Source organism: Nomascus leucogenys, chromosome 5 (assembly GCF_006542625.1).
Source record: "Nomascus leucogenys isolate Asia chromosome 5, Asia_NLE_v1, whole genome shotgun sequence".
NCBI classification, from domain to species: Eukaryota; Metazoa; Chordata; class Mammalia; order Primates; family Hylobatidae; genus Nomascus; species Nomascus leucogenys.
In genome coordinates, this window is record NC_044385.1 from 2543121 (window position 1) to 2555187 (window position 12067).

Genomic DNA, 12067 nt, shown 5'->3' on the forward strand with positions numbered 1-12067 from the left:
TGGCGTGAACCCGGGAGGCGGAGCTTGCAGTGAGCCGAGATTGCGCCACTGCACTCCAGCCTGGGCGACACAGCGAGACTCCGTCTCAAAAAAAAAAAAAAAAAAAAAAAAAAAAAAAAAAAAAAAATCATGTTGTCAGAGCACATGTGCCAATTGGGGAAATAAATATACATGGTAGGATTATTAAAGGGGAAAAGGGTTCCAAAAGGACCATATCCAGGATAATCCAAAATTTGTAAAAGCGCACGTGCCTCTGTGTGTGTGTGTGTGTGTGTGTGTGTGTGTGTACCTATTAAATAATAGTGGTTCTCTCTGGGGTGAGATGAAGGTAATTTTTTATTTTCAATTTCCATATTTTCAAAGTGCAGTTTTAAAAAGCAGCGGCCTTTCCCTCACTGGGCCATCAGGGACTTTGGGGGTTTGTAGATCTTTGTGGTCTATAAAGCTGTTTATTTTGAGTTTCTCTTCTGAGCACACAAAAGGTGTGTGATATATATCTGCACCCCAGAACCTGCTGGAGAGGGGAGAGCACAGAGGATGGGCTAAGTGGGGGCAATGTAATAATTTTAAAATGAAAAACAAAGGACCTGCTGCTCACCCTGCATGCAGGTGGACCCCAAAGTAGCTTCCTCAGGTAGTAGCAGGTTGGCTGCCCAGGGGACAGTCCCTTCCTCCTCAACCTCCTCAGCTGGCTGGATGCTCACAGCGTGCCCTTCCCGAGCTCTTGGCAAATGCACATGTTAACCTGCTGCGGGGAGGAAGCTGGAAGCGCCGGGGATGTAGGGGAGTGAGGGAGGGCTGGACTTCCGCAGGAGAAATAAAGCGACTTGCAGTGACGCTGGCTGTCCCCCTTCCCTCCCCGCCTCACTGCCCTCTCAGCCTCCTGCCTAAGGAGTCTCTTCCGGAGGTGAGGCCTGGATAAGGGCCGAAATTCTAGGAAAAGGGGTCCCTGAGGAGGGTTCGCCCTGCATGGATGGGAGCACGTTTGTGTGTTTGTAGCAGCGTTTCTGTGTGCCAGCCCAGCTCACCAACCTCACTGAGTTCTGGGAGCCTGGAACCTGTTTCATTCACTGCAGCCAGCACGGTGTCTGGGGCAGTGCGAGTGCTCTCAGTGAGGGTCTGTTCAACGATTGTTTTATACATGTTGAGAAGGAATCCATGAGCTTGAACACACGACTCTTTTTCATCTCTTAGAAACAGGCGTTAGGAGGCCTGAAAGCCAAGGTTGCTCCGTGGCTGTGGAGGTCAAGGCTGTGTGCATAATAAGCCCAGGGCATGGGTCTGGCCTTGTGTGGGTCTGGTGCTCCTTCTCCACTGGGGATTAGGGATTAATCCGAGTAGGGGTTTGCAAATGCAGACCTTTGGTCCTCTTGCCAAGGGAGTCTGAAATGCTGCAGGCCCCTGCCCAGGTTTTTGTTGTTGCCTCTTCTCCCAAAGTTGATTAATTGATCGATTCATTCATTCGGCTAATATTGGTTGAGCACCCACTATGTTCCAGGTTCTGTTCTAGCCGCTGGGGTTATAGAACAAGAGACATCCATGGGTGTTAGGAGAACTGCAGCCACTGGCTGGTCGATGCATTTACAGTCCAAGTGCTCTGTAGATTTATAAGGGTTTTCTAGAAACAGCACCTTCAGCTAGAAAAACAAGTGGAAGCATCAGGTCCTGCAACAGCGCCTGCATAGATGCGGAGGCGTTTTCTCCATCCGAGTGCAGGGATAGCCTGATCTGCCATTGCTGGACAATGACATCACCTTGCTTTGTTTTCTATGACCTTCTAGTCCCAGGGGTGTCTGGCCAAATGCACCATGGTGCCAAGGTAGGCAGAATGGCCACTGTCCTCCCTGAGACAAAGAGACAGGATCAAAAAAGATGGAAAGAATAAAAGTAAGAACAGTTTGGATAGTTTAATGGTTTGAGAGACAGATCCACCTAAGATTGTGTATTTGGAGAGTTTTTTTCCTAATGAAAAGTTACTTCTGATGACCACACAATACATATCCTTCCCAGAGACGAGCGGCCTGATGTGAACTGGGACAAGATGTATTGTAGGCTATGACAGGCCAGCACAGCACTGAGAAAGTCTTTAGTTGGGAGGAGTGAGGGCATTAGAAACAATTGTATAATAGACGCTGCCTTTCCATCACCTCCTCCCCAAGGGAACGATCAGTTTGGCACCACCTCCACCTTCTCTTCTAGTTGAAGGAATTATGTTTAGAAAACCCTTACGGCTTCTGCTCGGTTGACCCAAAGGGAGCCCAAGAAGGTCATGTCTAGGATTTGGGGAGAAGAAAAGCAGAGGCCTGGGAGGTGTGCATGTCCAGGCAAGCGTGGCGCAGTAGGAGGCAGGGACTCAGAGAGGGATCTTGCCAGGAGTGAAGAGTATGTATTTGCTTTGAGTGGCCACCCTGCCGTATCTCTTGGGGCTGTGGAGCACTCAGTTGATTGGACAAATGTGGCACCAGCATCTAGGAAAGTCCCTCATTGCTGTTCAGAGGGAAATGTCTGCAGTGGAGGGAGACTGTCCTCAAGGGAAGGGGCTACCCTGAGAGACCTTTTTCTAGTTCTGATCTGTTTTTGCTTTCTTGCCTGCATGTGCCCAGCTACAGCTGAGACCAAGCAGCAGAGTAACAGAGGCCCATGCATCCAAGCCCAAGCAATCTACAGTGACTGCAAATTCCCTTATTTTGTGTGAGCTCCAGAAACACTGGACTGAGGGAGGGCGACGAAAAATACCCCATTATCAACACAAGCTTCTCCACACTTTTCCCAGCGTCTGACTCTCAGACGTGCAGAACAGGTCTAGGGACTCTGGGACTTAGCTGACACCTCTACTCACTCCTGGCTGAGCTGCTGCACTTGTTGGGGGCCAGCTCCACGGGGCGACTAGACAGGCCTCATCTCATGAGGTCCTGAGAGGCCTGGGGGCTAGACTTGAGCCAAGGTGTTGCTGCCGTGAGAAGCACCCCCACCCCCCAGCTCTTGAATTGCTTTCCCCCGAGGTACAGAAGGAGAAACTGGATAGAGGAATTCACAACTCTGGGTAGAATAAAAGTGAACATTTAATGCCACCATAGTTTGATTTTTTTTTAAACACCAGATTCTTTTTTGACAACATTTTACACCTCATATGCCACAAAAAGTCAGAGATCGTAGCCAGCAAACAATGTCTTTACACTGGAAAATGCCACACAGCTTAATGGATTCATGTCACCAGTTTGTGAGAACTATAACTCTTTTTTTCTGGACTGTTCTCCAGGGAGCCTGCTCATATTTATCATCATCAAGCCAACACCTAACGTTTATGTAGCTTGCAAAGGCCCATACACAAAACCAGCCTGCCAAGGGTTGCTGGGACCTGCCCAAGTACAGAAGAGTTGAATTTCTGACTTTAACAAATGAGTTTTATTAAAGGATTTTAACAGCAAACACTTGTGAACTAATAACGTTTTAAATGGCACCAGTCTTCCATCTGGTTAAACAGTGGATTTCAGACAATAACATTATATTGTAAAACAAGATTTTATGAACTTAGTTAGGAATTCGCTGTTTCTGGCACAATAAATGCACTTGGGCAGGCCTTGTCTCCACTTTTCAAATGGGCCCATTTCTACAGATAAGCGTATTTATATATACATACATACATTACTAATCATGGAATTAGAGATCCAGAGCTCGAAGGAACCACAAAGATCTTCGAGCACAATGTCTTCATTTTACATGTTAGAAAACTGAGTTCTGGGGGAGTTAGGTAATATATCCCGGACAGGACAACTGGCAAAGCTGGAATTAGAACTCAGGTTTTCTGTCCTATGGCCTTTTCACCATGTCAGGTACCTCCTGTACACACACATCCATGTATGTACACACACCTTAGAGGAATGATATCTGTTCATGTCTACACATACCTGGTGCAATATGATCTAATGGGAAGAATCCAATAAGCTGGACTCAAGTCCCCATTTTGCTATAAAACCACTCTGTGAACTCGGGCCAATCAATGACTAGACTTCAGTTTCTTCATCTGTAAATGATTACCCCCAGCTCCTAGACAGACCTTTAATTTCTTCAAAGCAGTTCCCGTCACTTACACCACTTTCTCTTGATGCTTTCCCAGAAGGGCAGCTGTTCTGACCCCCAGTCTTCCACTCGGGAACCTGAGGCCCAGCAAAGCGAAGAGGCTTGCCCAAGGTTGCATAGCTAGTAACAGAACCAGGCCTGGCGGCCCAGTGTCCTTGCTCCTAGCTCAAGGCCTAGCCCCTCGGGACCCAGTGAGGGGACAAAATGCCTTAAGGTTGTAAGACTCACTAAAGTACTTTGGTTTTTCCAGAGGAAAAAACAGTTACTATATATATCCAAGCTAAGGAACTCCGGTTGCCTTCCCAAACCCTCTTCAGTAGCACTAGGGGTTGGATGGGAGTCTTAGGGAAATGTAGGGAACCGATACTGTCAGCACTTTCCTCAGAAATTTAATGTTGAGCCAGTAGGAAGAGGCTGGATCCTCTTCCATGCAAGCCGGTGGGCGTGGATTTCCAAGCCCATCCTCATCAAATTCAAAATGAAGGGATCTTTCCCATTTGGCCACTTACTACAGAAACAGCTTAGATTTTGAACTAAGCCCTGTGCACTGAGGATTGGACCCTAATCCCTATTCTCTTGATTTATCTGTCCTCCCCTCATCCCCTGGCCCATGTTTCCACTAACAGACTTTGCTTGAGTGAGAAAAACATGGAAAAAAATAGCCACAGACAGATCCAGCAAATCTCCACCTTGATGCACGGCACGTGGATGCATTTCCAACCGTGATGCATAATAAGTAAATGAGAGAACACGAGCAATGCTGTAAAACAACATCCTGAGTTCACAAATAAATTAGAACTTCTTCATAAATCAAATATGACAATGTGGGCTGTTAGCAGGATAGGGAATGAAAGAAGGAATCTTTTTTCGTGTTGAAGGTAATTTCTATGTATGCATGGAATAGATGTGTGAGTGTGGTATTTCAGTACTCGCCTCCACCCGTGTGGACCTTGGGAACAACTATGCTTAGAGAATAAGGCTGGTATGCAATGAAGGCTTGATGCTGCCCCAAGCCCCACTGTGTCCAGTGTCATGACATTGCTGCAGGTTCTGGGTAGGGCCACCCAAAAGCAGAATGTGTTTGTTTAGGGAGGGATAAATTAGTTTCTAGGAATTTTCAGAAAAAAATTTTTTGAGAAGGTGAGCTTAAAAGACAGTATCTTCTCCTGGATTAGAATTATGCTTGCATTATGATGGAAATAATGAACAGGTTGTAATTTTAAAATGTGTCACTTTGTCAGGAAGATTGCTAAGTGATGCACTTTATAAGCTGTTACCCACCGATGTTGACAGATACTTTCTGGAGGTGGAAAAAGATATATCAGAATCCAAAGAAACACTAAGTGTACCACCTGCCCCCGCCAAAATTTGAGACCCATTTACTTGCATCAGTGACACTGAACATCCAGCTTTGTTTCATTTGGTGCAGAGAAAAGTGGGCTGTGTGTCTTTCCTCCCTGCCCAGACTCCTGTGTGGTGGCACTGAACAGTGTCCTTCATGGGGGGACAGCTGGGTCACACACCCCGGCGGCAGCATGGAGGCCCCAGGGACAGTGGCAGCAGACGGCTTAGCCTCAACTAATAGCAAACAGGACTTTCAACCTCTTTCTCACTGGCAAGTTTTCAGGGTTTAAGACGTATTGTCTTTAGAAGTGAGGGACTCTGTGTGTGCTCCAAGAATGGGTTACTAGTCCAGCAGGAAAGAACAATGAGTACAGGCAGGACTCCTTCCGTTTTTAGTTTGCAAATTAACTCATCTTTAGTCATTTTACAGTCTAAAATCCTTTTTGGAATAAGAAACCTAAAAAACCTAAAAACACTCAATATAATCAGCAGTGGCCAATGATATAGATGGCTGTGTTTGCATTGAACAAATCTGCAGACTTGTCAGCCTTGCCTTCTATCCAAAGAAGGTGGCTGGTTTACAAGGACATGAGATACACGCCCAAGTGGGCACAACCGCATTTTTGGTCAATACAAACAGAACTCTGAGATTTTATCAGAAATCTGAACAGCAAGCGTGAGACTTGTAGGTGCGTATAAGACTTTTTGAACGGCCACCCTGGATGGTAGATGCGGCTGGACTGAAGTCACTACCGCCTTATAAGAATATAATAGACTTCAAGTTGAAGGCTAGTTTATGACAAACCAGGCCAGATTCCTGCCTGCCGAATTCCCCATGCTGCGATGCCTGGCTTTTTACCCCAGCTTCTCATGCGAGAAGCCCCTTCTCCAGCTCAGGCTCAGGGATTCCCACCTTTGTCAAGACGGGACACATCTCTGCATTTGCATCTTAATGCTCCCCCATGTTAAGAATGGCAACTGGCGAATAAACAACAGGCAGAGTGTTCTGATTTCAAATCCAGAAGAGATGAGAGAGACAGCTTCCTCATGATGTAGAGGGGAATTCAAGGACAACAAGATCAAAGTTTGCAGTTCGCAGGTGGGAACTGAAAGCCCATGATAAAGCAAACTCTCGCTCCCTCGCAGCAGGCAGCACCACCATGCAGTGCGATGTGGAGTGACTCCCAGGGAAACAATAGCACCATTGCCCGTTTTTAGATCTTAGTTTTGCTCTGCTGCTAATGCTTCCACCTCATATATTTGGAGCAGGGGGTGAGGGGGACAGGTTTCAGACAAGGAATTAAGACCTGTGCATCTAAATGTTAATTTCAAATATTTTTTTCTAGTCCTTTCACTTGTGGGTAATGAAATAGAAATGGGTTCTTTGACATCCCCCTTGCCTCCTCGGGTTCTCTATCACCAAAACCAAGGGGAGACCTGGAACTATCATGTCTGGCCACTGGGTAAGGCATCCTTCCATGACTAGGACTGCTTCAGAATGGTCAGCCAGAACTCCTTCCTTCATCATCAATACAGTCAATTTATAGGCAGAGACAGGAACAAGCACATCATAACGTAAAATGCCTGATTTCTTCATGTGGTTTATCAATATTGGTAAATTAACATGTTTGCAGCTTATTTAGGTCAAAAAAAAAGCAAAGAGAATAGAGAATGGACAACATCAACATAAAGCATTCTCCTTCACCATGGCCTGCGGGATCCTGCGAGGTGTTCTGTGATTGGCATGTGTTCTGTGATTGGCATGTGTTCTGTGATTGGCATGTGTTCTGTGATTGGCGTCTTGGGAAGCCAGTCTGACTTGCCAAGAGAACTCTTGGTTTCATTCAACCTTTTGTTATAGCATAAAGTTGCTACAAATGGATAAAAGCAGATCTAGGCAGGAGGCAAGCCGAATGCCACTCCCCTCGGAAGGATTCCAGCAGTTTCAGTCCAGGAAGGGCACCAGGCTCTGTCACTGGCTAAAGGAAGGTGGTGCAGCATGGAAGGAACCTTGGGGGAGGATGTGGCAGGGGTGAAAGCCAAACTCACCGATGATTCATTGGATGAGTTTGTTTCCAACAAAAACAGACTATTCACCTTTGAAAATCTCCAATTAAAGACTTTTCATGAACTATATGTTTGAAACCAGCAACCAGCAGCCCAATGGCAAACTCGAAGGATTGGCTTCCCTTTGGGTCCAGAAGCTTCCAAGGATATTGCTGTTAAGCAAGCCCACTTACACAAGTGCTGTGAGGCCAGAGGCGAGCCCAGAGCACACGACTGTCTTGCAGAATGGGGTCAAGGTTAAGGAGCTCAGGGAGGTCCTGCTTCCCAGGGCAACAAACCTGTCAGACTTGGGAGATGCATAGAAGAGAGACTGAGCCATTCCAAAGCAGCCTCTCACCGTAGTTTAGCCTGTTCAGCCAGCAGATTTGGGAAGGTCTCCTGTTTGCACCTTTGCATAGAAGCAGACTCTTATGGAAAGTGCAAAGCCAGACTCGTGACCCAGGGAGCTGGCTTCCAAAGCACATGAGCCAACAGGGCCACCTGAACCCTGTTCTGATAACAAAGGATCAGGTCATGTGAAGCTCACAAGACTTTGGTTCCCATTTGCCGAGTTCAGCCAGCTGTGTGGGCTGCAGTGTCCAGAGGTACACTGACAAGAAAGGTAGTGTTTTTCCCCCCTTGGGGAGTGGCTGGGGCTGAGTTGTTGGTTAATAAAGACAGCCTAGCTTGGAAATAGGCTCATGAAGATACGCTGCATTTGAAGGCAAAAGGGAAGTGTACTCTGCACATGCCTAAGTACCATCTTGATGTGAAGGCTGCAGGGACTCTTGGATTCTGGGCTGCACTATCAGCACCACAGCGTTTATCAGGGAAATCCCTTGACCACTCTGTACCCCAGGTTTCTGTCACTAAAATGGGTAGAATAATTCCTAAGGGAATTGTTATAGGAAGGAACATCTGAAGTGGAGGTCCTGAGTTGCTGGGAGCCAAGACCTAGACATCCATAGTCTTCAACTCTGTCCTGCCTATCCAGGGTTGTGTGAATTATGGAGGGGAAGCTCTCTCTGCCTTTGGGTAGGAGCAAAGACTGAGAGGACAAGCCTGTCCCTTCTTGGCATAGAGGCTTTGGGACATAGGAGAGCTGAAATCTTTGTACTCTGGACAACAGACAAGATGCACAGTCTGAAGAATCCTTGTTCTAATCCAATACAGTTGAAGTCTCTGAACAAGACTGAGAAGGTCTCTGAGCTGGGGAAAAACCCACTTTAATCAATCAATCCACAACACTAGAAAATACTAAAGAAATATGGGTCTGGTGAATTGGTTCCAGCTTTCCTTCAAGTCTTTGGAATAAAAATGAATATGAATTTTGAGGGCATTGCAAACTGTAGATTTGTAGGTCAAGGAACCACATGTGTGGAGGACTTGAGGGGGGCAAACTGTCTACAGAACACACAGCCCACCACCCAGGAGCAGGGAGGGCCCAGGTCGCAAAGGACTCCTCCTCCCCCGTGCTGCAGGGTCCGTCTCCTCGCCTGTTCTCTAAAGCACCTGCCCCACAACCAATCAATCAACCTTCTGGGTCTGCCCTGACCACGCTGCTTGTTGGGATGTGGCATCGAGGTCACCTGCTGCTCCAAACCTACTTTGGAAACACACACACTGGCTCGCGCCGAGGAAGTCTCTCTGTTTGAGTGGCCTCACCAGAATAACCATAAAAGACAGGTAACATTTATTCATAAGCAATACTGATTAGGAAATAGCTCTACAAACACAACTTACTTAGAAACAGCAAGTCAGAAATAGGATAAAACACCAAGAGAAAACGAGCTGTGAATACGTTTCCAAAATGTTTTTCTTGTTTGTTTTGTTGTTTTCATCTTGACTAGCACCATCTGTACACAAGAAAGTATGAACATAAATGTTTGGGTAATACTAAAGATTTGCAAGGCACTTAATCAGTCATTCTGGGTCTTTTTGTTGTTGTTTTGTGTTCGCTTTCCACAGCAATCCTACGTCCACCCCCCTCCTTTCTCACGAAAGCAAGAGAAGAGTGAGGTCTCTTTTGCTAGCAGTTCTTATGTACAAACAAGGTCTTTAAGGTTCCTCAAAGTGCTTTTTCAGTCTCGCAGAGCTTGGACACCCCTCGGGCTTCCCATCCTTTTCTCCTTCCACAGTGTTTGTTTGGCGTTTGCACCTTTCCTACAGAAAACAAAAGAAAACTCGCCTTCCGCTCAACGCTCGCTCCAGACTTGCCACCAACCTTCATCCTCATTCATTGTCTTTGATGCCCCAGCACAGAGGGCCGAGGGGCGTGCAACATCTCTGAAGTCCTGGGGAGCAGGGGACCGCCAGGACAAGGGTCTGGCTCATCTACCGGCGCCTGGAGGTGACGTCGAAGCAGGTGATCATCATGAGATGGGCCTTGCAGAAGTTGACACGGCTCTCCAGGCGCTCCGTCACACACTCCAGTGCCTCCAGGTACTCCAGGGAATCCAGCTCCCAAACCTGCTCCAAGTCAACTGCAAGAGAGGAAGAGCTTGATGGCGACGCAGAGCAAACAGGGTGAGAAGCATCTCCCCACGGCTCAGCTTGGAGCTGCCACCCCCACATCTAGCCCTTGGTCTAAAGGTCTAATTCGCCTGCCTCAGGCCACCGCAGGGTTCCCTCCTGCCTGATTCTCGGCCTCTTTTGGGTGGAACGGAACACTCTTTACCAGGTTTAGATCCTTAACGTTTTTGTGAGATTCTACTGACCAATAAGGTGACATTCTAGCTCCCCCACCTCCAGCCATGGAGGATCCAGGAGGGATCCCAGGATTTGAGAGACTCTGCCACACTATTCACTGTCAAGTAAATACTTCAAGCTGAGGTGGGGAGAGTCCCTCCCTTTTGGGGGTCTCAGTTGAGTGACATTTACACCTCTGCCTCCTTATATGAAAGGATGTTTCTGGATTATAACCCAGATGCCTTTCCTGATGCTCAGGCCTGCACAGAGTGAAAAGGCTGTATCCCTCAAGGCCTGAAGAGCAGGCATCTGGGATCAACCCCTCTGGCAACACGTCCCCTACTTTGTCCAGAGGTGGCTGGGCAGAGGGATGGGCTGCCTGGCCCAGGCCCCAGGGGTCCAGCAGGCTCCCAGTATGAGGAGGAAAGGCATGGACAGCAGCCCACGGTGGTGGGATGGCCCTGGAACCACAGGCACCAGACGAGCTCTGAAGAGACGAGCTCTGGGACCTCCACCTCTGCTGACACAGTGTCTTTAAAGGAATGTGAGAATAGCAATGCCTATGCTGCCTGCCCCACCTGCCTTGAGTTTCTGTGAGGAATCAAATGAGATAATGAACATGAACTTGATTTGAAAACGATGCCGTGCTATGGAAACACTGGGGATCAGAGTGGACGCTGTCTGCAGAGTATCTTCTTTCGGCAGATGAGGTCCCTGGGAGCTAGACAGTGACGTGACTCACTGAGGCTGACACAGTTAACCAGGACTAGAGCTGGAAGGAGACCGAAGGCCCTGAATACCAGTTTAATATTTAACAACCAAAACAAAAAAGCAAAAGGAGCCATCATTCTATGACCACATCAGACTACATTACTGGACAACCTTAAAAGCGGCATCAGAACGAAGAAATAGAACTAAAAATGGATCTTTCCATGCCAGTCCCCCTGCCTCTTGCCCCCAGGGAATAGTCAGCAGGCAGCTCATTGATCCTTTTTTTCATTACTGTTTTCAATTCATCTTCAAGAAACAATCTGTATTTCCCCTTTCATGTAGCTTTCTGTTCATTTTCTTTCTCAGCATCAAAAACACAGTGATTTTTGACATGTACAAAGACTAGAAGGAAGCAATTGTTTCCTGGAAGCATCTAAACACGTATGTATTGATGTTTCAGCTTGTTCCCATCCTGGGAAAAAATATGACTTTGTAAGATGAAGATAATTTTCAAGTCTGCCTTGGGCATAAACAGTTCTAGAAAATAAAATGTTAATGAAAATAGCAAAAATGAAGGACAACTGACTGAAAGGAGGCCTCTGGGATCTTTAAGTGGCCAGGGATTCCTGAAACAAGGAAAAGGGTATCCGTAGCGGGGAGGGATAAGCACAGCACCCCGTGCGCATGTCATGGGCAGACAGTAACCAACGTCCTCGCCCCTGCCCCTTAGAGCCTTGGATGAAACGCCCTCGCAGGACAAGTTCATGTCTTTGCTCCCATTTCTAACAGAAGATCCAACTCAGTGCATCATGCAAGCAGGCATGAAAGAAATGTCTCCTGTTTTTTATTTTTATTTTTGAGACAGGGTCTGGCTCCGTCACCCAGGCTGGAGTGCAGTGGCGCAATCTCTGGCTCACTGCAACCTCAGCCTCCTGAGTAGCTGGGATTACAGGTGCCTGCCACCACGCCCGGCTAATTTTTGTATTTTTGGTAGAGATGGGGTTTCACACCATGTTGTCAAGGCTGGTCTTGAACTCCTGGGCTCAAGTGATCTGCCCACCTTGGCCTCCCAAAGTGCTGGGATTACAGGCGTGAGCCACCGCACCTGGCCAGGCAATGTCTCCTGTTGTTGAACTTCGGGATAATAGTAATAATTACTACCAGATCCTGAGCTCTCATCCTGGGCCAAGCAGTGTAA

The 12067-nt window shown here is 47.2% G+C and overlaps 1 protein-coding gene across 1 annotated transcript in view; it reads right to left on the reverse strand.

Annotated features, from left to right (window-relative positions):
* Positions 1 to 3044: 3044 nt before the first annotated feature.
* The window catches only part of KIF26B (kinesin family member 26B), a 579476-nt gene continuing 570453 nt past the window's right edge, over positions 3045 to 12067 (reverse strand). The window contains exon 15 of the mRNA XM_030812564.1: positions 3045 to 9953. Coding sequence (XP_030668424.1) covers positions 9805 to 9953 — 149 coding nt within the window. The 3' untranslated portion in view covers positions 3045 to 9804. The remainder of the gene's footprint in view (positions 9954 to 12067) is intronic.